The 21,975-nt window shown below is 38.4% G+C and overlaps 2 protein-coding genes across 5 annotated transcripts in view; one reads left to right on the top strand and one right to left on the bottom strand.

The window, feature by feature from the left end:
* The window catches only part of FBXL2 (F-box and leucine rich repeat protein 2), a 56,399-nt gene extending 40,484 nt beyond the window's left edge, over positions 1 to 15,915 (top strand). For 2 of the 3 annotated variants that reach the window (XM_050892631.1, XM_050892633.1), the window contains 6 exons: positions 2,827 to 2,957; positions 7,023 to 7,083; positions 8,546 to 8,590; positions 8,880 to 8,936; positions 12,783 to 12,995; positions 13,958 to 14,164. In XM_050892631.1, coding sequence (XP_050748588.1) covers positions 2,827 to 2,957; positions 7,023 to 7,083; positions 8,546 to 8,590; positions 8,880 to 8,936; positions 12,783 to 12,995; positions 13,958 to 14,065 — 615 coding nt within the window. In that variant the 3' untranslated portion in view covers positions 14,066 to 14,164. Of the gene's footprint in view, positions 1 to 2,826; positions 2,958 to 7,022; positions 7,084 to 8,545; positions 8,591 to 8,879; positions 8,937 to 12,782; positions 12,996 to 13,957; positions 14,165 to 14,216 lie in introns of those variants that run through there. The other variant, XM_050892632.1, reaches the window with a different exon arrangement.
* A 239-nt stretch (positions 15,916 to 16,154) lies between these two features.
* UBP1 (upstream binding protein 1) overlaps positions 16,155 to 21,975 on the bottom strand; it is a 41,604-nt gene continuing 35,783 nt past the window's right edge. For both annotated transcript variants that reach the window (XM_050891048.1, XM_050891049.1), the window contains 4 exons: positions 21,761 to 21,870; positions 20,229 to 20,371; positions 19,594 to 19,645; positions 16,155 to 18,030 (listed from right to left, as the gene is read on the bottom strand). In XM_050891048.1, coding sequence (XP_050747005.1) covers positions 17,993 to 18,030; positions 19,594 to 19,645; positions 20,229 to 20,371; positions 21,761 to 21,870 — 343 coding nt within the window. In that variant the 3' untranslated portion in view covers positions 16,155 to 17,992. The remainder of the gene's footprint in view (positions 18,031 to 19,593; positions 19,646 to 20,228; positions 20,372 to 21,760; positions 21,871 to 21,975) is intronic.

Below are 21,975 nucleotides of genomic sequence, written 5' to 3'. Positions count from 1 at the left end.
TTTTCTGTATTTTATATTCGCTGCTTTGTTGTTTCTGATGTGACTTTTTAGGAATGGGAAAGATTTCCTTTTAGATTTTAAATGTATTTAAGTCATTCTTTGTCTGTAAATAAGCTGTAGAAAATATTGAAATAAATTAGAATTTCAGTGTTTCAGTCATGCGAATTTGAATAATGAAGTTGGATTTTTTTTTTATTTTTTTTGCTTTTGGAAAGTTTTCTACAGTTTTATTGCTAGCAGGTATCATAAAATCTGCTTGGGCTAAAACTTTCAAATCTGTTTTATACATTATTCCTGAATGAATGTGGCATGGGACCATTTTTTATTAAGATTGGATGAAAATTTTTGGACCTAATAGATTTCTTTAAAGTGTTGAACATTTTGGAGTGTTAGGGATTATTAAAAGTTACATTAAAAAATTGCAGAAATTAAGAACAATATGAATACAAAGCTTGAGCTTCCATGAGCCAGATGTTTAGTGAAAGAGAGAGAATTTTCAGATTTTTCAATCTGAATTTAGGTGCCCACTGAAGTTGGGCACCTAAAGATAACAGGAATGAAAGGAAGTTCCTTCTTTTGGTCAGAACCGCACTTAAATAAATAAAGACGGTATGTAATTTCCTCCCCTTTCACTTTTCCTTTTGCTGTCCTCCAAAGTTCTTTTTCTGTTGTGTTTTACTTGAGGCTAATGAGATATATCAAGGCCACCCTTTTCTGATTATTTTTGTGGAAGGCTCTCGAGGTCTGATGATAATCAGTTATGATCTTTCCCACTTAAAAGGGGCATTGGCATAGAAGCGTACCAGAGTTTTGCCTTGGCCAGTATGTTTGTTGTCATGTAGATACTAAGTACAAACCAAAAAAAACCCCTCGTGAGTGAAATTATTTTTCCCTTTGAATTTTTTGAGTTGATAGTCTGTGTGTCCTACCTAGTTACGTGTGCTTTAAAGCTTTATTTCAGTGGAGATGTGTCCTGCTTGCTATGGCTTAGAAGCATGCTTCCAGAAGCAGCCAGGCTCTTTATGATCAAAGGGCTAGCACTGACTTTTACACAGCAGGTCCCCTTGTGCTTTATGTGATCCACACATTAATTCTAGTGGCTCTGTTTTATGGACCTTGTAAAATGCCAGGCCAGCGCCAGCAGCTATGGAATGAACTGATATTAACTCTGGAAACTGCACATCTGAAAGGTGCCATCTTTAGAGAAAGATTTTAGAAACTGAGGACTTGCAGGCTTTTTTTTGAGCGCTTTTCTTTCCTGAAAGGGACGTAGGCATTGAAATCACAAGCAATTTCAGAATGGAAAATTTTCATATATAACTTGAGGGTTTTGTTCATCTCCAACAGCAGCATAAAATTTACATAGTCCTTACCTCCAAAATAGTTCCTTTTCCCAATAATAATGTCATGAGTATCTCTCAAAGGAAACACAAAAGTTCCAGAAAATAACATATTTTTGGAGAGTCAAATCCAGAAATTTCTGATTAATGTTGGACTCTTGATTTAAAAAAAAAAAAAAAAAAAAAAAAAAAAGGCTTATCTTCTTACCTGTAGATGATACAAATCCTTCTGGATCCACAAAAAGAAGACAAGACTTCTAGTTTTCTGTCTAGAATAATTTTTATTTGACAGAACAAATTGCAAATGTAATCTTCTGATATTAAAAAGGGCTGGGCTGGGCGACGGGGCATAAGGTGATCTCCCTGTGTGCTGAGCTACTGCTATTTCTCATCCTGTTTTCATCTATGAAAGGTAACGTTTGTGGTAATAGCCTCAGAAATATGCTGTAGCAGTATTAGCGTACCTAAATGAGTGGCTTATAAAAGGAATGTGTATTTTCAATTCAAAATACAGTAGAGGTCTTTGTTATTATTGGAAGAGTAATGTTAGGCCAGGAAATAAAATAACCTGTTTCACCATGAAGGATTAGTCATTCAGCAGAAAAATTAAATTCTTGGAGTTAGGAGAGAATACTTTTTCCAGAATAGAAGACCTGTAAACAAAATAATATTTGCACACACACCCAATAACCTAGTTCCTGTTGCTATTTTGTGTGCAGCTGCATTGGGGCTATTTCTTATAGTTCCTGTTTCAGAGAGAAAACTTTTTTATTCATATTCCACATTTAGAGTTACTGTTTTCAGAATATGTAGTACAAAACAATTTTGAGAAATGAAAAACCCCCTTTTGAGTTAAATCTTTCAGCTAAAGACAACTGCATAGGGTAGGGCAAACCTGGCTTTTACATTTATCTTCTGTAAAGAACGGATTTTATATAATTGTTTACCTGTAACTCTTGCTTTGAAAATTATCCGAAGGTGAAGGATTTTTACCCTTGGGTCCTACTGCTCCAGTACAAAATAGGTAGTTAGCTCTCCTGCTGTCAAGCTTTAAGCTCTCTTTTGCACTGTTCCTGAACTTACACAGTCACTGGAACAAAAGACTTGAACTCTACAAACATATAAGAAGCAAGCTATTTCACACAGTGACAACTACAATTAAAAAAGAAAATTATGTGAAAATTATAAAGCAAAAGCAAAGTGAAAGAGGAAGACAACAACAAACAACTTTCCCACTGTGCTTCAGACTGCCTTTGAGCAGTACTCGAGATCTGTGGAAAGACATAGATAAATAGGAATTGTGTGTGTTGATTATCTTCAGTGTTATCAACGAAGAGGGTTTCACGATCATATTTTTTAGTTGAAAATCCACAGGTGGCCACGGTTATGTACAGTGTGACACTAACAGATCAGTAATATGGCTTGGTTTTTGTTCTTAGCTGATTATTTGATAACAGAGTAACTTCAACCTTCTTCTGTGTTGCAGCAAATTTCAGATGAAGGCATTGTAAAAATCTGTAGAGGATGCCATAGACTTCAGTCACTCTGTGTTTCAGGCTGTAGCAACCTTACAGATGCTTCTCTCACAGCACTTGGTCTAAACTGTCCAAGGCTGAAGTGAGTATGTCATGAGCGTGTCGTGAGTATGTCATGTTGTTACTGGCCTGATCTAAGAAATTCACTTCTGAAGATAATCAGCTGATACCCACAGGTTTGATTTAGCTTTGTGTTGTTTGCATTACCTTTGCAATCAAAATATGAAGTTAGAAGTACCAGCTGAATATGAACTTGAGGGCTGGTCCTCTGTAGCTAGCATATGAATGTAGTCCACTGTATATTGGAAAAACAAGAATTAATATATGACAAATAAAACATGTTGAACCTAGCAGTTCAATTCTGTGCTTCTAGCTAAGTATTTTAGGTACTAATTACAAGCCAGAAGAAAAGAAGATATAAAGCCCATTATTTTTTTAAAAGGTAAAAATATCTGTAGTTGTGTTGTATCTTGTGATGTTTGTACTCTGATGTGGTTTTATGCAGTCATTTGTCTTGCAAAAAAATAGCTAAATCATGCCTGAGTATTATATTTACAGATTTTATTATAAATGTGTTTTTAATATGCTCTACAGTACATCTTGGCATTCTTGAACTCTGATACGGAGTGTGCTAATGTCTCTGCAAGCACTGAGGTCTGATATTTATGGGATATGTTTTGAGTAATAGGGGCTCATCAGTTAAAAATAATATAAACTTTTACATTGGTGTAATTTGCGCTAACATATATGTTATGGTGGTATTCTCAGAAGGGGGGACAGCTTCAGCTTTAATAACGAAGCTCAGTCATGCAGCAGCTCTCTGGTTGTAGAGACATAATACTTCTTGCAAGGTCTAATTTTAATGTAAATTAAATCAAAACAAAAGATTTGTTGGATGACACTGAATTGGCATTTATGACAGGAATGTGCAGGAGTCGCAACTTGTTACACTTCAATCACAGATAAATGGAGGAAAGTGTAGATCGTAAAAATTAGGGGAAGCTACATTCAAATGCCACTGTGCAATATGCTGTCATGCAGCGTTCCTTTAGCTGATTGAGTGAAAAAGAGCTTTTGTTACTGTAGAAAACCCATCCTTAAGACAATTCCAGAGTGACAGTCCTCTTCATGTAACCATTCATACTTACAAGAGCTTACGTGTGCCCGTGTCTGGGGCTCAGGAGTCTTCTGACACACTTAATTGTGCTCCTTAGAAAGCTGTGCTGTTATTACTGGTCTTTTTCCACAATTTCTCTCATTCTCTCAATTCACAGCTCAGATTGGAAATAAAAGGAGGTCTAAAGTGCTATTAGTTGTGCAATTCTTTCCAAGGGCAGTACAACTGTAGCAGGAATTGTTTTGACTTTGGTAGGTAAACTGTTAGCCCCTGTCTGTGCCACGAGGGGGAAGGCGTCTGCTGCTCTTCTCCTTTAATGAGGAACAGCATAAGGAAAAAAATGACCCGCTGCAGAGTGCGTGATGGAAGGACAGATGATACAGCTTGTTACATCTAGACTTTTGGGATCACGTATGGAAAGTACTTGATAAAAATTATGTTGGAAATCAAAGGGAAATGTAATTCCACAGTTGTTCGTACCTCCTGAGTATTTCCATGTTGAGTATGAAAGAAAAATTTCCTGCCTCTGTTGGACGTGCTGGCTCTGTTACGAAGCTTTTGAGTATTTTCTGTGCTGTGCTACTCTCACTTCACTTCAGGGTCTTCGATGTCCTACTATGCTGCTTTCCATGGTAGCGCTGCATTCTGCAGCTGTTACCACTCGCAAATGACATCTCCTTCAAAAAAAAATCCTAAGCTTGACCAGCTCCTTTCAGCTGTTTTTTTCCCCCTACATCAAGATATAGCTGTCTCCTCATCCCTTTTTATATCTGCTCATTTAAGTGCTTGATACCTTCTCTGTTTTTCTTTTTTAGCGCTTTTTAGTGTTAAAATACTGGTAGGTGTTTTGGTGAGGCTTATCGAGAAAAGCACCCATGAACCAGGAATGTCTTTGTCTAGGTGGGGCTGTGAAAGTTAGGATGGTATTGCCTTTAACCCCACTAATATTCTCTCTCACCTGCTGCTAATTCAACAGGAGTAGGGAGGTGCTGTGTGCAGAGACACTCCCGGTGTGCCCAAAAGACATCTGTAGACAATGAATGCAACTGTGAGGTCTGTCTCAGAGAACATTGCTTTATAAGAGTGGGGAATCTGCTCTTGGATATCATTTTGCCTCATTAGCTCCTATGCTAGGTACTTTGTCATGAATCACTGGATGGGAAATACATGTCAGCTGTATCTGGAAAAAAGAGGAGCCCTCTGTAATGAAGTACAATCACTAAAACAAAGCAAAAATTAAACTTTGCTCATTTTTCATGCTGACCAGTGCCTTCCCACCTGTTTTTTATACTGGGGCCTGACTGATGAGCATCGCTTTCTCTCCCCATTCTGCTCTTCTGACTGACTGCACACCCAATTTTCAGGAAAGCTAGAGCTGCTAGTCTTCTGGTTTCTTACCCCTCTGTTTCCAAATTCTTCTTTTCAACCAGATGTGCAGTAAGTAGCATCCTCACTATTTTGCACACTGCGGATGTCATTTCCCCCCCCCCCCCCCCCCCCCCCTTTAAAGTCAGAAATGTAATGGGGTTAGGTATCCAATGGTTGTATGTGTAGGTGGGGTTGAAAGCAAGTAATTGATGAAAGGAGTAAGAAGGGTAACATGTGACCTGAATCATGTTTTCTTGGTGGTGGTGGGTTTTTTCCCTTCCTATTTGGTATTCTAGGTAATTTTCAGAGTAGTTGAAGGTATTTTATGACAGGTTGCTAACTGCCCTTGATGGAAAGGCATAAAGTTCCCAAATGTGAGTCTGGAAAGAAAATCCAGAGGTGTTAGAACCATCCATTTGGGAAGTGGTGCCTGTCTTGTACCTCTCTGATGGCTGTTCTTGAGTTTCCATCATACTTCTGAACCTTGTTGAAGACTAGCACTCTGGAAGTGGTTTTCAAGGGTGTATCCTGTGGGGCTGCTTACCTCTAAACTCAGCTGCGCTCTTGCTCTTGCTTTTGGCTTGGAAGAGACTGATCCAGCAAAGTCGTAGTCGGAGCCCCGCATCCTGTACTCTGGTGGGGTTGTATTTTTCTCATGCACACAGCATGGCTTTTCCCTTTGCACTTTCTCTGTAGAGAGTGCGAACTTTCTAATGACCTTCTAAACCAGTGGAAGGGTCTAGATGCCTCTAAGCGTTACCACAGCAAGAGGTTCTTTTTGTCCATCTTTCCCTGCCTCTTCCCCACCGACCCCAGTATAGAAGTAGTGTTTGCTGTGGTGCCTGGGTAAGTTGCACTTGGTTTGTGCTGCTCACTACATAGTGCTGTGGTTTCCCCTTACGCATCTTGATACTTACTCCATCTGCAAAGTAAAAGGTGTTCATTAAAAAAAACAAAGATGACAAAACATTAATGGGATGAAAGCCTGTTCTGCATATTAGTGGTGCTGTTCGGGGCAGTTGACCTTTTTTTTTTTTTGTCAGTACTGCTTCCCAGTGCCTCTCGAAAGTGTTAGGTTTATCTTTCCAAAACACCGTGTTATTTTCTTTAAGGTTGTGTTGGTGTAGTTTATTGTTTTTACTGTGGGCTTGGAGATTTTAAGCTCCTTGCTTTCTGGTAACTTGCTTCGCTGTGCTTCATGCAGAGGCTCTGAGTGAATTTCTAGTAAGCAGTTGCTCAGTTTTGTGGCCTCCCAACATCCTGTGTTTAGGTAACAGGTTTTAGATGCAGCCTTCATCTGCGTTTTCTTTGACTCGGGGTCTGTTCTCCCATATCTTTCCTCAGATAACACATGAGAAAATGTGAGCATTATGCTGTCTTACTGAAACAAGAGGTCAAAATGCCTATAATTATGTATAATTTTTTTCCACTAAATGTTGAGAAGATTTGAGGATTGAACTTAATCTGTTCTGTGACTATTAGAATCTTCTGATAAGCTGGATCAAAAGTCTGCCTAGTGCTTAATTGCAAATGACTGTGAAAAATAGGCATATATATACATTTGCTATTGAGAGCTTTAAGTTGCAGAAGACAGATTTGTATCTCAAATGCATTTGCTTTTCTCTATGTTACTGTTTTCTTTAACATTTAAAACTTTTCCAGGATTTTGGAAGCTGCAAGATGTTCACATCTTACAGATGCTGGTTTTACCCTTTTAGCACGGGTAAGGGTCATTTCAGAAGGTTAGAGCTTGCCTTGTTTTCATTGCTGCTGAGCAGCTGTGAATTGATGTAGTCCTGCTGGGAAGGAATATGAGAAGAAGAAAAATAAAGTAGGAAGAACCCAGTGGAGGAGGGGACTAAAAAATGATTTTATTTCTGGATTATACTTAGAGCTGCAACTTGATCTATTTTGCCATCTATCATTGCATTTTTCACTTTTCCTCTTTTTTTTTTTAGTATGTTTCAATTGAATTTATTATGCTTAACATAATTCTAAACTTGTGTTATGTATTCTACCCAAATTTCCCCTATAATGATGACACATACCCTTGTGATATTTACACCCAAAAAATCACTGTATAATAGATTATTCTGAGCATACCTTTAAGTTACAGAAATACTTACAGTATACATTAAACTATAAGCACTTGTGCCCTGATTCATGCTGTAAATATGCAAAGTAAGCATATTTATGGTATCAAATGCTTCCAGTTAGACTTGTATGCTTACTGGTTTAGGAAATCTGAACACAAAAATAATAATCTGTAAATGGGATTCACTTACGCTGCGGATACTTAGTGTGAATGAAAGGGGTTTTTTTTCTAGCCACAGTGGTTAAACAGAGTGTTTTTTTAATCATTCAGCACTACAGCCTTGGGCTTTCGGTAGTCACCTCAAGCCTGCTTTTGGGAGCTGCAATTTAAACCGTTTCTTCCTATGCCCGTAAAAAATGGGTTGGGGTTTGGGCTGAGCCGTGGCACCATGTGGTCTGCTGCGAGGTCACAAGGTTACATCATCTTCTTGAAATTAGTCATGATCAGATATTGAAAGCACTTCTAAAAGCTTGCTAGGGATCTTTCAGAATATTGGGAAAATTGCTTGTATAAATGTGAAGTGCAGCTTTCTCCCAGCCTTAAAGTGGATCCTATTTTAATATTTTCAGCATTCATTAGCAAAGCAAATTGTTTTTAAGGCTTCTGTCTAACGTATGATGGTGAAGAGAGATGTTCCATGGGCTTAAGTGTGTTTCAGATTAGTTTGCTGCAGGTTGACGTACGCAGAAGTTGGATTCATCTGTATGCAGATTAGTTAGCTTTAGTGCACAGGCTATAAATACCATAGGTTTGAATTGAAGTTGACCCCAAAAGGGGGAAGGGAAGCAGGGGTGGGTGAGTGCTGATACATACTGTTCAAACCTTGCAGGGCAAGGAGGAGACATCTCACTTAGTAAGAGAAAGGCTGAAATGTAGAGGTTTGAGAGGGAGGTGGTATATTACTTGTGGATTTTTTTTTTTTTTTTTACCATTTTTTGTCCTTTGGTGATCAAATACTTGAAGGGATCTAGCTCACAATTTCCTCTTGGAAGCTGTGCTATCCCATATTACTAGTCCTGTGCATGATCTTATGTCTATATGTTGTTTTATTTCACCTTTTGTTTATCTGTTTGGTTTTTGTTTATTTTAGAATTGCCATGAGCTGGAGAAGATGGACTTGGAAGAGTGTGTTTTGGTGAGATTTAATATGAAAAGGAATATTGAATGTCCCGTGTGAGAATGCAGTGCATTAGCACTTTCAGTTAGATGTGCTTTGTTTTTTATTAACAGTGCTGTGTTTATGACAGTAAATAAAAATAATTACTGGGAAATTCTATACAGGGAAATACTTGAAGAGTAACAGCTGATTTGGTGTTTTCCAGAAATAACAGAACCTTCATCTGGTAGAGAAAGAGATATCTTATTTGAGGGTTGACTCTCCTCCTGTCTGTTGCTTATGGTTATTTGGTTTCTTTTATTTCTAGATAACTGACAGCACATTGATACAACTTTCTATACACTGTCCTAAGCTACAAGCATTGGTAAGTTTAACTCTTTGTTTGTGAACTTTAATACATGCCCCAAAACCACACACATGCACAACTCCTGCAATACAAAACCAGGCTGTTCACTCTATATCTAGAAAAAGTTCCTGATATGTAGTATGATACTGTGCAAAATATACGCAAGTTTCATAAGTATTCTAAAAGAAGCAGATTACTCCTAAAATATTTACATGTGTTGTGTGATAAAAAAATATTACCAAATCAGTAATAACCAGAAAGCTTGTATTTTATGGTTAACATCCTTCATATTTGATTACTTAGTTCAACTTACAGTATTCAGATCCGTTATAGATACTCTTAAGTGTTTGTTAATGGTTTTCTTAGGGAGTATGACACTTTACATCAAATATTGAATAAACAAAACCACCCAGTGAAGATAAATGTAATCACTCTGTAATCAATTTTGCATGCAAGCAGTTTTTCCCAAGGACTACATTTACATAGTAAATTATGGAAGGTTTCGAACATAATTGGAGAGGATTGAGATGCCTTCAGGGGGGTACCCTGCTTACTGTATTTCAAAGAACTATTTTCTAGGGGGTGGTTGCTTAGATCTTTCAGAACATCAAAAACACTTTCAAGTGACATAAATTTGGCTGTTCTTCAGCCAAGGTACTCCAAAATTACGAGACTGTCCTTACAATAGGAACTCCTGTGTTTAGGGCTAGTTGTCCCGTAAGTGTAGATTTGTTGTATACTACTTCACATCTACGTGAGTGAACAAGTATCTTTATAATCTGTTCTTAGATGGGATTAAAGGAAGGTTTGCTGCTTCATTAATTAAATTGTGTTATGATTAGTGTTACTCAGTGTTACTAAGGTAGCAACAGGAGGAGAGATGGCTTTTAAAAAGGAGCTTGTTCACTATTTTTTATTGTTGTTGGTTTTTATTTTTGCTTATTAATTGTCTGACCTCATTTCTGTACCATAATTCTTAATGTTAAGCCAAACAAGAGTTGTCAGGAGATGTGGAGCCACTTACATGGGACACTTTCTGTTCTCCTGCGACGGATATGTTTTTGTATTGTAATCCCAACTGTAACCAGTACTTGCAAGAGATCTTTTGTACCAGTTCTGCCAGTGCTTCGCCAGAGATATCATAAAACCTCGTAATTTCTAAACATTTTCCTGAACCTGCTCCTGTTTGCTGGCCTTTGTGTGTTAGCCCACAGACAGGGAAGTGTGGCATTGGTAAAATAACGTACCTTTTCTAAGGGAACCAGAAAAATTGTTTTTTTTGTTGATGTGTATATTCTGTGTGTAGGAAGGATGCATACTCCAAGATTGTGAGTGAACAGTGATGGCTGAGAATTACAGGGAAAGAAAAAACAGACTAGCCAGACACCCTATGTGAACTAATCTTGATACTTCAAATGTGAAATCTCATACTGTTGATGGTTCTGTAAACTCTTGTGTAGCTGTGCTTTAGCATATGTTTAGGTATATTTGCAGTTTAAACAAATATTTTTGGAGTTGCAGAAATAGACTTTAAATTTGTTTCTTGGTGTTTGCCGACTCGGTAGATGGTGGAAATAAGCAAAAGCAGTGTTAGACCAGTTATAACCAACTGTTAATCTTTATCAGTATCAGAGTACTCAAATGCTTTATTACTTACTGGACTTAAGAAGTAATTTCTGGTGAAAGTGTTTAATAATTGTACATTCAAATTATTAGAGAAACTGTGAAATACTCATTCCTGGAGATGAGAAGACAATTGAATTCTTCAGTTAAGTTGATCATACTGTTTCTTACTGTCACAGTATATCATGCCATATTTGATTTATACACAGCATTTAGTATGTATTAACAAAAAGAAGAATTTTACCATATCTCTTTGTTCTGAAGATTTCAAGCAATTGTCTTCATAAATTCCACATTATTGACACTTCCTAACAGGCTAATGAAGTCAGAAAAATCATGTGGTTTAATACGAAGTATGTATCATTTGGCATATTTGTTTTACAATGTTCGATGAACTCAGCTGTACATCCTGTATAGCCCTTTCAGTACCAAATACAGTGTCTCAGGAAAGCTGATTTTATAAGCTGCTTACTTCCTGGGACAGAAAACTCTTAATTAGCCAGCAGACTGCTGCCATAGCCAACAGCTTCACATAACCTCCTGTCCTTCCCTGAAACAGCAGGTCTATTATAAATGTTCTTTAACCCTGCAACTGCTGATTGTTTCCAGGCTGTGAGCCAAATCAAATGCTCAGAACATGTACATAAAAAAAGTAGGTATAGGAGGGAACCTAAGTATTTAAAGAGTTGATAGACTTGCAGAATGTAAACATGTCTTAAGATAAAACACTGTTGATAGGGGCAAGCGCTTCATTTCTGGTGTCTTTTGGAGACAGTATGCACTGTTGTGGTGTTGCTTGAAGTCACTGCCAACTGCTCACACTTGGTGAGTGAGTAAAACTGGACCAGCTGGAGCTGAAGGGAAGCTGCCAGGGTTGGCTCTCCATCAGACTCAATGGGAGTTGCAGACCTGTTTCCCAGCCCCTTCTCTGGTTACTTGCTCATCCTGTTGAGCAAAGGAGAAAAAAAGTTGAGGGGCAAGTTGTTCTAAAGGGCAGGACAGACCCCGTGTGTCTGGTAGCAGGCAAGAAATGCTCGTGATTCTAGCTGAGGTAAAATAAGGGTAAGGTTGGTAGTCCTCAGGCTTGTCAGGCTGAAATAAAAGAAGGTAGATGTGATGTACCAAGAGAAGGGATGGGTTATGTGTTTGATTCAGATGACTGGCAGGAGGTACTTTTGAACACTAGTTAGCTTGCGCCGAGTTTAAAAGCATTTTTGGATTGCTACAAGCGTTTCTTCATCAGTTGCTGTCTGAAAAAAAAACTTGTGGCAGGGAAACGCTAGTTCAAAACCAGTCACCATTAGACTTAGATACACGTACAGGCAAGACACAGGGCTGAGCATAAAGCAAGGAACTAGCCCCGAGTGAGAGGAGTAAGAGTTCATAGATCCTGCACATTTCTAATGCAGAAGACTTGAGAGCATTCATTTCACTGGTGACAAAGAGTGTTTTTTAAGCCTCCTCCGAGGAAAGTCTGTTTCCTGTTGTTGTCATCATCACTGCTTCTCCAAAAGTCACGAATTCCCTAAAGGAACGAGGAAACTGCTTTATGTGGTGCTACTGCCTGAGATGCTGCAACTTTTTCCATGCTCTTGAAATTCAAGTATGTTGAAGAGCAGAATTTTTTAGTTTATTATGCTGACTGTTGCAGAAAAGACCTCCTCCTGCAGCTGTACAAGATGTTTATTACTGCTTGTATGTACAGCCTGAGGTGCTAAGCGCTCATGGTTTTTTGAAATCATTATTTGGCAAATGAGTCCAGTCTGATTGTTCTTTATCTATGTGGACTTGCACAGGCTTGGTCCTGGTGGTATGTATGAAAACATGGTAGCTGTGAAACAGTATCTCCTGTCAGTAGATCCTCATCTATTCCTGTATGTTCTTGATCATCCTTTAAAGTTGTCTCCTGATTCTGGCACGGCACGTGCTGTTTGCACCCATCGGTAATGGAGGTGTGTGACAATTGGAACAGAATTTCCACGTCCACAGAGAGCGGAGGGGCCTGAGGAGTTTGCCAGTGATGCATGTTTTGGGACTCTTAACTCATTTTGAAGCGAAGTTGAAGTACAGCCCTTCTTTTGTTGAGTTGTTTCTTTTGTTACTCTTCTGGCTTTCAGCTGTATACGCTTTGTAACTGTTTAACCACTAGAATGAAGGAGGTTGAAGAGGACTTCTGATGTTCAGAGAACAGAGTGACTTACGACTGAGTGATGATGTGAACTGTTTGCCTCTCTGTTTTAGAGCTTATCTCACTGTGAATTGATCACTGATGATGGGATTCTTCATCTGAGCAACAGTACGTGTGGTCATGAGAGGCTGCAGGTACTGGAGCTTGATAACTGTCTTCTCATCACTGATGTGACTCTGGAACACCTGGAGAACTGCCACAACTTGGAGAGAATTGAGCTGTATGACTGTCAGCAAGTCACGCGAGCTGGAATCAAACGAATCAGAGTACGTGTTTGCTGACTTGTTCCAGTGGGAATGCCCGAGCTGTTGATACTGCTTGAGATTGTATGAATCCTGCAGATGTCCCAGGCAAGGGAGGATGGAAAAAGAGAGTCTGAATATCGTTCTGTTTGGTCCCCACTTTTAGGGACTAAACGTAGCTTTTCTATATGAGCAGTAATAATTGTCTATTTATAACTCACAACACTTTCGCTGTTGGAATGATGAGTGCTTATCTTCTGCTTTCTGTGTTTTTGCAAATACAGGCTTCTATGTTTTTAGGATTGTGTAGTGGCATTCTTTAACTCTCCTAAAATATACATTAATATACAGAGCCAATAGTAAAACATCTGCATGGAGATGTCAGTTACTGGGCCCTGGAATCCAGCCACAAACTTTTCCTCTGTGTACCTCCCCGTTAGGTCAGGGACCCCCTACCTTGGGGGGCAGCGTTTTAGCCTTACTGTTCAACTTGTCTGCAGCTTCGTATCCCAGATTGGTGTCCAAACACTTTTGCAATTGGAAAGCTCATCCCCGACAGTGACTACTGAGAGCAGATGCCCTGTTCTATGCCATGCTGCTTTCTGGGATGAGAGAAGCAGGCAATATGGGAGACAAGATAAGAGACAAGTCTTTCTTCAGTAGCCAGGGGTCCATCTGTCCCCTGCAGCAGAACGCATGCCTCTCCTGACAGAGCGCGCTCTGGGCTGATTGGTGCTTTGTTGGGAAGTAAGTGGGAACCGTGAGCAGGTGAGTGCCCAGACATTAGTGTGCCTTAGCCGGATGGGACATGAGAATTACACGTCAGGAGAAGACAGCTTGGATAGTATCAAGTGTATAGATGCTTTCTTTTTAGCTAACCAACCCTAATGAGAGCCTACTTGTTGGGAGTAATTGAGGTGTACTGCTTCTTTTTACTGGTTATGTTTACTTCTCTCCCATCGTAACGCAGACTTTTCCATCCACAGGCTCATCTACCTCATGTGAAAGTTCATGCTTACTTTGCTCCAGTAACTCCCCCTCCTTCAGTAGGAGGGAGCGGACAGCGCCTCTGCAGATGCTGTATTATTCTTTGACAGTAAGTGCAACCACACAGAAAATGTTGTTGTTGTTGTTGTTGAAGAAAAGAATGGGACTGCAAGTCAGTGGAAGGAGTCAGTTTCCTGACAGTCCTAATGGTGGTGTTTGGTCATCCAGTTTTGTGACAAGAAAAGCATTTTTTTCCAGGTAAAAACCTTAACGTAATGTGCAGCTGTGGATTAAGTTGGTGATGCTTCGGTTTGTATTAGTAACTCCTTCCTTCTGTTGGCATGAGAACTGAAGTACCGTGTAAAATGTGCGGGCATTTCAGCATAGCAGCTACTCGGTGAAAGTTCACTAAACTTGGAAGTTAATTTGCATTTGTAAGCAGTACTCAGTGTGAAGTTCTAACGTAACGTGGGGCTCAAGTCCGTCACACCAAGGAACTGAACCTGCTGTTCTGTAACATACATGACAGATTAAGTATCAGGTTTAAGGACAAATCAGCTTTAGCAGATGTTGACCAAAAAAAATGCAAGGTAATCATGAGCTCTTACAGCAAAACAGCTTATACTTTTTCATCATTCAGCTTCATATTTAATTACATAACAGGACATACTAGGTAATGTCAAAAGGTAAGATAGTACCTCAAGATAACTATATAAATAGAAATACTTTCCAAGTTTTTGAACTTGGTTCAGTCGAACTGTGTGTTAGTATAAAGCTTGCCCGTCACTGAAGCACGTTTTATGCCCAATGCCATCGGCCTTTAAAAAGGGTAAGAAATCCACTGTGGTAGAGCTTGTGCACTCTACTGTAATTGGCTGCCACAATCATTCATGGTGCTTACTGTAACGCCATTCCTGTGTGTCCTCAATTACCTCCTCCGCTTGTAAGGAAAGGATGCAGCGGTTCTAGGAAGAGGGGTGCATTATTCATGCTTTTCTACAAAGAATGGAAACCAGGTTCAGTTACAGGAACTATGATGGAGCGAGGAATTCAATTCAAGCTGTTTGTCCCACCTGTTTTAGGGACACAGCAAGCAGATGAGCAAATAAATCTGTAGGCAGGAGTTGAACCAAACCAAACCTGTGGTTTTCAAATGTAGAAAGCCAAACTCGTCACATTTGGGTTATTTAAGAAGCTGTCAACTCTGAATGATAATAATAATAATAAAATCTATGTATTAACTCTTAAGGCCATGCTTTCATCCTTAGTTTCTCAGTGCTAGAGGGTTAGAAAAAATAAACTTTATATTAAGCAACTTAATTATCTGAGATAAACTACTCAACAGTTCAGAAAGCTTTTTTGTGTAAGATTGATTGTGTGTGTGTGTGTATGTTTTAAGAGTTTGGGGCCTGTGTGTTTACTGAAAACTAATAGAAATACTGGCTTAAAAAACAGTTGGAGAAGCTACTACTGGTTAGTACTGCAATCGCCCCCCCCAAAATTTTAAGCTACTTTTTAAATGGAGTGTGAACATTAAGAGACTTTTATGGCTAACAATGGCTGGGTTGCGTTCATGCTTCACACATTGACAGACGATGGGGACAGTAAACTAAGACCTCAACTCTGAGGTTAAATTGCAGATTAGAGTGCAGTACATGGGTTTCTTTAGTACTACAAAATAAGCCAATCAGGGTTTGTGTTGCACAGTAGTGGAGGAGTGTTGTTACAATCATACTTCTTAGAGTTCCATTAAGATACTGCTGTAATGGAGAGTTTTAGGCAGATTTTATTCTCAACTGACCAGGAAAGTCATTGGTACCAGTATGTCAAGATGTGTTGCCTTTTGTTGGCTCATTTTTTTTCTAAGAACATAATGAACCTTGTAAGTCTATTGCATTAAAGATGTACAAAAACAAATGGAACCTACTCTGATATAGGACACTTCAATAAACAAACAGCTGATGTCAAAGTTGAATTCGTTTCTATTATTTCAAGTTTAATTAAGTTTTCTATTAGAAGCAGAAGATCTATGTGTGTGCGTTGGGTGCACGATAAACTACAGAGCTAGTTTGCTTCCATTACTTACCTTTACCTACCATTATTGCTCGGGTAGGTCTTGCAGTTAATCTGAATCTTAACAACAGAAGTCTCTCTAATGTGTGTGTAGGGGGGAAAGTAAACAAAAAGAAAAGCACATTTACAAAATTATTGAAAAACATTTATTATACTTAAATTGAAATGTGTACATCTTATTAAAAAACAAAAGCAATTTGCTGGTGCCATAATTTAATTCCAATTTCAAGTGAGCTGGACAAACTACTGTACAACTTTCAATATTCTTTAAAATTAGGTATTTGGATACTTTCCAATCAAGGATTTTTCCACTTTTATAAAACATTTGGATTTGAATACGGTGTGAGCTGAAAAGACACAAGCGTCAGTTCAAGAAAATACTAGGACCAAACAATACCCAAAGATGAACAACTTATAGGCAGAAATGTTTAAGTACATAAAACTTTACTTTCAGTGCAGAAAAAAATAAAAATAGGAGAAAAACTCTAGCTTTGATGAATTTAAATTTTCAAAATGCTACAGCTTTAAGAAGCTTTTCTGCTAAGCAGCTGAGCCAGTTATGAAAGAGGGAGTAAAAAAAAAAAAATCAAAGTTGCTTTTTTACATGCTGTAGTAGTTGTTTACATTGAACACTGCAGCATAAAAAGCAAACTATTCCCAAGCTTTTAAGCCAGAGATCAAGGTGGAACTTTTCAAAGGCACAAAATGACAGCTATGAAACTGTCACTTAATACCTTTGGAAATATTCCCCTCTAAGTACCTAACCAGTTGAAACTTAACCTTAACATAGGAAACGCTGTGCCATGTCTTACAAGAAATATCCAAAATATTGAAAAAGCACATTGCCTGTTTCAAAGAAAAGTATTTGGTCATATGGAAGAGGCACTGTAACAGTTGTACAGTACAGATCGGAGGGTGAAGAAAGGTCAACAGAAAAGGTAAGATACTTGTCCATAATAGCAACTACAGCAAGGCATTTACCTGCTGGGAAGGAGACTTAAATGGTGCATATTTAGTGTTTCTTAAGCGATTTATTTGATGTTGCTGAAAGCTATGACAGCCCTGTGGTGCCAGTGGGTCATCTTCCCTCGTCAGCATAATTCCACTATGTCATAAAAATCCACCTCTCACTGCTAGTATTTTTAAACCCACAATTTTACAAGCAAAGAGTTAAACTGCAGCAGTGCTCCGCAGAGAACCTAGGAAACTAAACATAAAGGATGCATAGGCAATTCTCTTCCATTAAATTTGTTAAAGCAAAACACAATTACTTGGTACCCCATAGGATTTATATTAATCCCTCCAATAAGGTACTATTGATAATGCAGTTTGCTGCATGCATATATTGCATCTGTCTAGGGCTTCTTAAAAGCCCTGTTCTGGCATTTACACTTCTTACATACACTCTTATACACAATTTACACGGGAAGCTGTTTTGACAGCTTTACTCTCAAAGACCCGACAACCTGATCACTATCAGCTTAACTACTCTTCTCCACACAGATTAATATGTGCTCTGCTAACATCAAAAAATAAAACCAGCATAAGGTACAAGCAAGTAATAGACAAACTGGCACAGAAAGGTAAATGCCCCAAAATAAGTTTACATTCATCTCCAACTGGATACAGATAATAGAAAAGCCAACAGTGCTTTGCTTCTAGAAACTGTATCTACTGGCCATAATTTGCCTTATTTCAGTAAAGGGCAAGCACCTTTGCTTACATTGTCTTCCATGCCTGTACATAAGCTGTCATGGCATTATACCTCTCATGAGGACACTTAGCTATGGCAGTGATAAGAAAGTTCACCTCTCAAACAGCTCATTAGAAAGGTCATTTTGTGTTTTCAATATGAAACATCTTATACGGTGAAGTTAGATCCTAAGGTTTTGGATGATCTTCATAATCTTTAGGCAGGACTTAATTCTGCGTTGGAGTATCAGTCTAGCAATCATGTGACATCACTTCAAAATTATATGGAATCCTTCACCATTTTCAGCTGAAAAAGAAAAAAAAGCATCAGTCTTTCATAAATAGAACCATAAATATACTAGCCAATGCACCAAAACATCAAAGTATGGCTTTGGTTTTTACTGTGTAAAAGTGGTTCATTCCTACTATGAAATATTAAACTTGAAACATGCGAAGTATCAGTAACTTGCTATTCAGACTTAACCCTTGAAGAATAACTTTTAAAAATCTCTTTGGTTTGCAGTTATTTCTAAACTCTTCCTATTACACATTAAACCCACCTCATTTGACAGTGACAGTTAAGATCATAGAAAGAAGTTAACTTCCGCAACCAATATAAATCCTTAGTGTATGTTTTTAATTATCTATTTTGTGATGCTCAGCCTTAAAACTAGAAAGCCAAATGGAAAGAGTGTTAAAAAAAAAAAAACCAGTGGATTTTATGTTTAGAAGCTAGCAGTACCAACAAAAGGCTTAACAACTGAGACAAACAGGTCTCTTAACAATCACTAACCACATGAATAGATTTTATACTACACAGAACAATTAGTTTCAAGTTGGGATGCTGATAAAGTGAAGCAGACCTTAAAAATATAGCTCATCTACAGCAAAAACATAGCTTTTACAAATTTCCTACTTCTGCTGAACACAAATGTTATGATTAACAATTTGTAACAATCTTCAAAGTTGGGACAGTTTCTGTCAGTAAAATTTACACGGAGTCAAACTTGCCTACCGATTACAGCAGTTTCCTGGCACCTTTTACCAGAAATAAACTGGACTCCTAAGAAAGCGTGGGATTCATCTGAAACACCTAGTGTTGAAAAGGGAGACTCACAACACCTACCGAGGACACCCAAACACCAGCCTTCGTGGACTAAGGTTGGCTGCATCCCAGTTTAACTGCACGCATACAATTAAAATGATTCCACCCATTTGACAGCACAGGGCGGGGAGGAGTTTGTTCTCTCAGGGTTCCCATTCAAGTCTCCTACTTGATGCTGAACAACAGCATTACACGAGTGAGTCTTTGTTAGGCAGAGGAAACATGCTGTAGCCTTCCCAGCAAAATGGCCACGTCCCGTCTACAGCAACAACCTACTGAAGATGATTATTTCCTAGCCATGAAAGAACAGCATTTTATACTCAGTTCTGCCAACTATCAGGACTCGGTTAACGTGTGGTTTCTGAACTTCAGAGGTACTACTGCCAGGATTTTTATTTTTTTATTTTTTAATTATGTTGAAACTTCACCATTCTCAACAATTATTAACAGCAAGCACTGTTCAGTGATGGTTGACTGAATTTTAAATGAGGTTTGTTACTGAGTGCTGCACTGGTTCTGAACTGAAAGCTTGCAGAAGAGACTGAGGTGCTACGCAGAGGCTGAAAGGTCTGGCTAAGAGAGGAGGAACTCATGGATATTTTCTGCCACTACTATATGCAGGTTTTTTTTTTGCAAGTCAGCCTTCACTAGATCTGGCGTTACTCTTTGTTTGGGGAAGTTTTACTAGAATAGTATTCTGCTTTAAAGAAGGCTCCTTGGTAGAATAAACAATTATGGTTTAGACTGTCAGAAAAGACACTGTACCTTTTATTGTGGTGAATAAGAAACAACTCTCATCTTGAAAGTTTTGAACCATCTGGGGGGGGAAAAAAAAAAGTTTTGAAACCCTCCTGAGTATGACCAATGCAAAAAATAAATACATCAGATATTAAATACAGCCTTTTATAAGCAATTGCATATTTTTTATTTTATTCAGCAAGTAACAAGCATATACAAAATTAAATTAAAATACATTACTGTCAAAATACTGCTTGTTAATCATGTGATAACCAGCTGGGATCCTATTACTGTTGGCTGTGTTTTTGGAACTCTAAATATGTGTAGCAGATGCTTGAATAAGCTGAGTTCAACAGTATTTAAGTGCTCCCTGCCTTTGGGCATGTTCAAAATAAACACATACTAAGTAATTACTGCAGCATCTCAGAACTATATAGACCAGCTGCCTTTCTCTTCTCATAATTTGAATTTCTTCAGGTAGAGGAACAGTGACATATTAAAGGATCCTTCTGCTCATTTTAATGTAAAGGAAAAAATAAATGTCAGGACATACTAGGTTGCATTATCAAACAGAAAAAACAGTAATAAAGCAAGCATAAGAAAATCCTCCATTCTATTTAATTCATAAATAAAATTTGTCAAGAAAGTAAAATTTCCGTTACCTGATCACTAACAAGAATGTGGATACCTGTGGGACCCTGTCTGTAAACCTGGTTGATCTGATGCAAAGGAATATTAAACGCCAAAGCAAGCTTGCGTGTGACTTCTGAGGCTGCCATTTCTTCTAAGTAGATTGCATGATAAACTACAAGAAAAAAAATTATTTACATAAGCATGGTACTAATCGATAACAAGTAACTATATGAAAAAAATCTGAATTTGTTTACACCCCACAGCTTTAAAAACGTCAAAAAGCTAAAAACCTTTACTTTACTCTCCCCCTGTTCTCACTAAGAAGCATGAACTGCCATGACTTTTCTTTCAAGGTAAAGTCATAAGCACACCTCTCTGACAAGGGGGAGGCTTCTATTTGCTCTCATACTGAAGGCAATTTCCACATTTATTCCTGTATCCTGCACAAAAAGGCACAGTCATGTCAAATAGACTTAAATGGATCTTTAGAGAGTCACCTAAAGATGACGTTGGAAGTAGTTTTGGACCATCTCAAAAGAAGCAGGTAATACATCTGACATACTACTACACTGTTGCTTTAAAAAACGGGTAAAGAAAGCCTTTTTCAACTGTCTGAATAAATTTCCTGTAGATCATCTCAGAGCTGAAGGGTGGCGGGGGGGAAATACAGCAAACAAACAGAACAGTAAGACAAAGTAGCTATTCAGTTTGATGCTGTATTTACAGTTCTACAGCTTCATTTGATAGTGCTAGAAGCCCTTGGCAGCTCCATATTTGCACATTCTTCTGTCCCAAACCAAAGGCTGAAGATATCCAGAGGGAAAGTACGTATTTGACAGAGACAGCATCCTATTTACAGATCCTCCTCCACCTCAATTCTTGCATGGGAAATACACAACTACTATTACAGCAGCAGCCTATACAGGTTTCAGTTGGCTGGGGAGGGAGGTCTCTTCACTCAAAGCCAAGAAAAGAATCATTTCAAATAGCTCCATTCTCTTAATTGTAAGATTGACATGAATTTACGATTAAATATTAAGTTCCCATCTGTGTTGAAACAACAGCTATCTCTCAGGAAAATAATACTAAAATCATGAGCCCGTACACTGCTTGGCTGTTTTTCCTTGTCCAAGCTCTACCAGTTTTAGTTCAGTTGCACAGAAAATGACAGCAAAACCTAACTGAAAATGGGAAAAATCTAAGTGTTTTATTTGCACGTAGCTTTTACATGCACCTACGTTTAGCTAGTTAATACCTTGGCTGTAACAACATAGCACAGCTAATTTGAGAGCTCCTTAACTAATTACCATGTAACTACAGTTAGTTTTATCAATGGACTGGAAAAAAATCAATGATTTAACCTTGAGAGGTTTTAAGGTTCTGTTCATCCCTTGCAGTGTTAAAACAGCAATGTCGTCATGAATACAACTTCCTACGGTTCCTCTGTACATCAGAAACAGAAATTCAGCCTCTTCACGATTCCTTCTTCCTTCCCATCTATCTTGTTTTAGACTTTTTAAGACACAGAAGCAGTATGCTAAGAGACCCCTATGCACCATACCGTATATTGCACCATTGCTGCTATCACCATTGCCTGCATCTTGTCTTTCCAGTTGTATGCTCCTTAATGGCTCCTGACAGACGTAGATTGTTAAACGGGGCCTAACAGACCTGCAGTTCAAAGAAATCACACATCAGACAAAAGGTTACTTGCCCTGGAAATACAGAAAGTGATATGCCACAAATGTAGATTTGTTATGCTAATAGTACACTTGA

This window comes from Gymnogyps californianus, chromosome 2 (genome assembly GCF_018139145.2).
Source record: "Gymnogyps californianus isolate 813 chromosome 2, ASM1813914v2, whole genome shotgun sequence".
In the NCBI taxonomy this organism is placed as follows: domain Eukaryota; kingdom Metazoa; phylum Chordata; class Aves; order Accipitriformes; family Cathartidae; genus Gymnogyps; species Gymnogyps californianus.
Note: the sequence above shows the minus strand (reverse complement) of the source record. Positions and strands in the feature narration are given on the sequence as shown.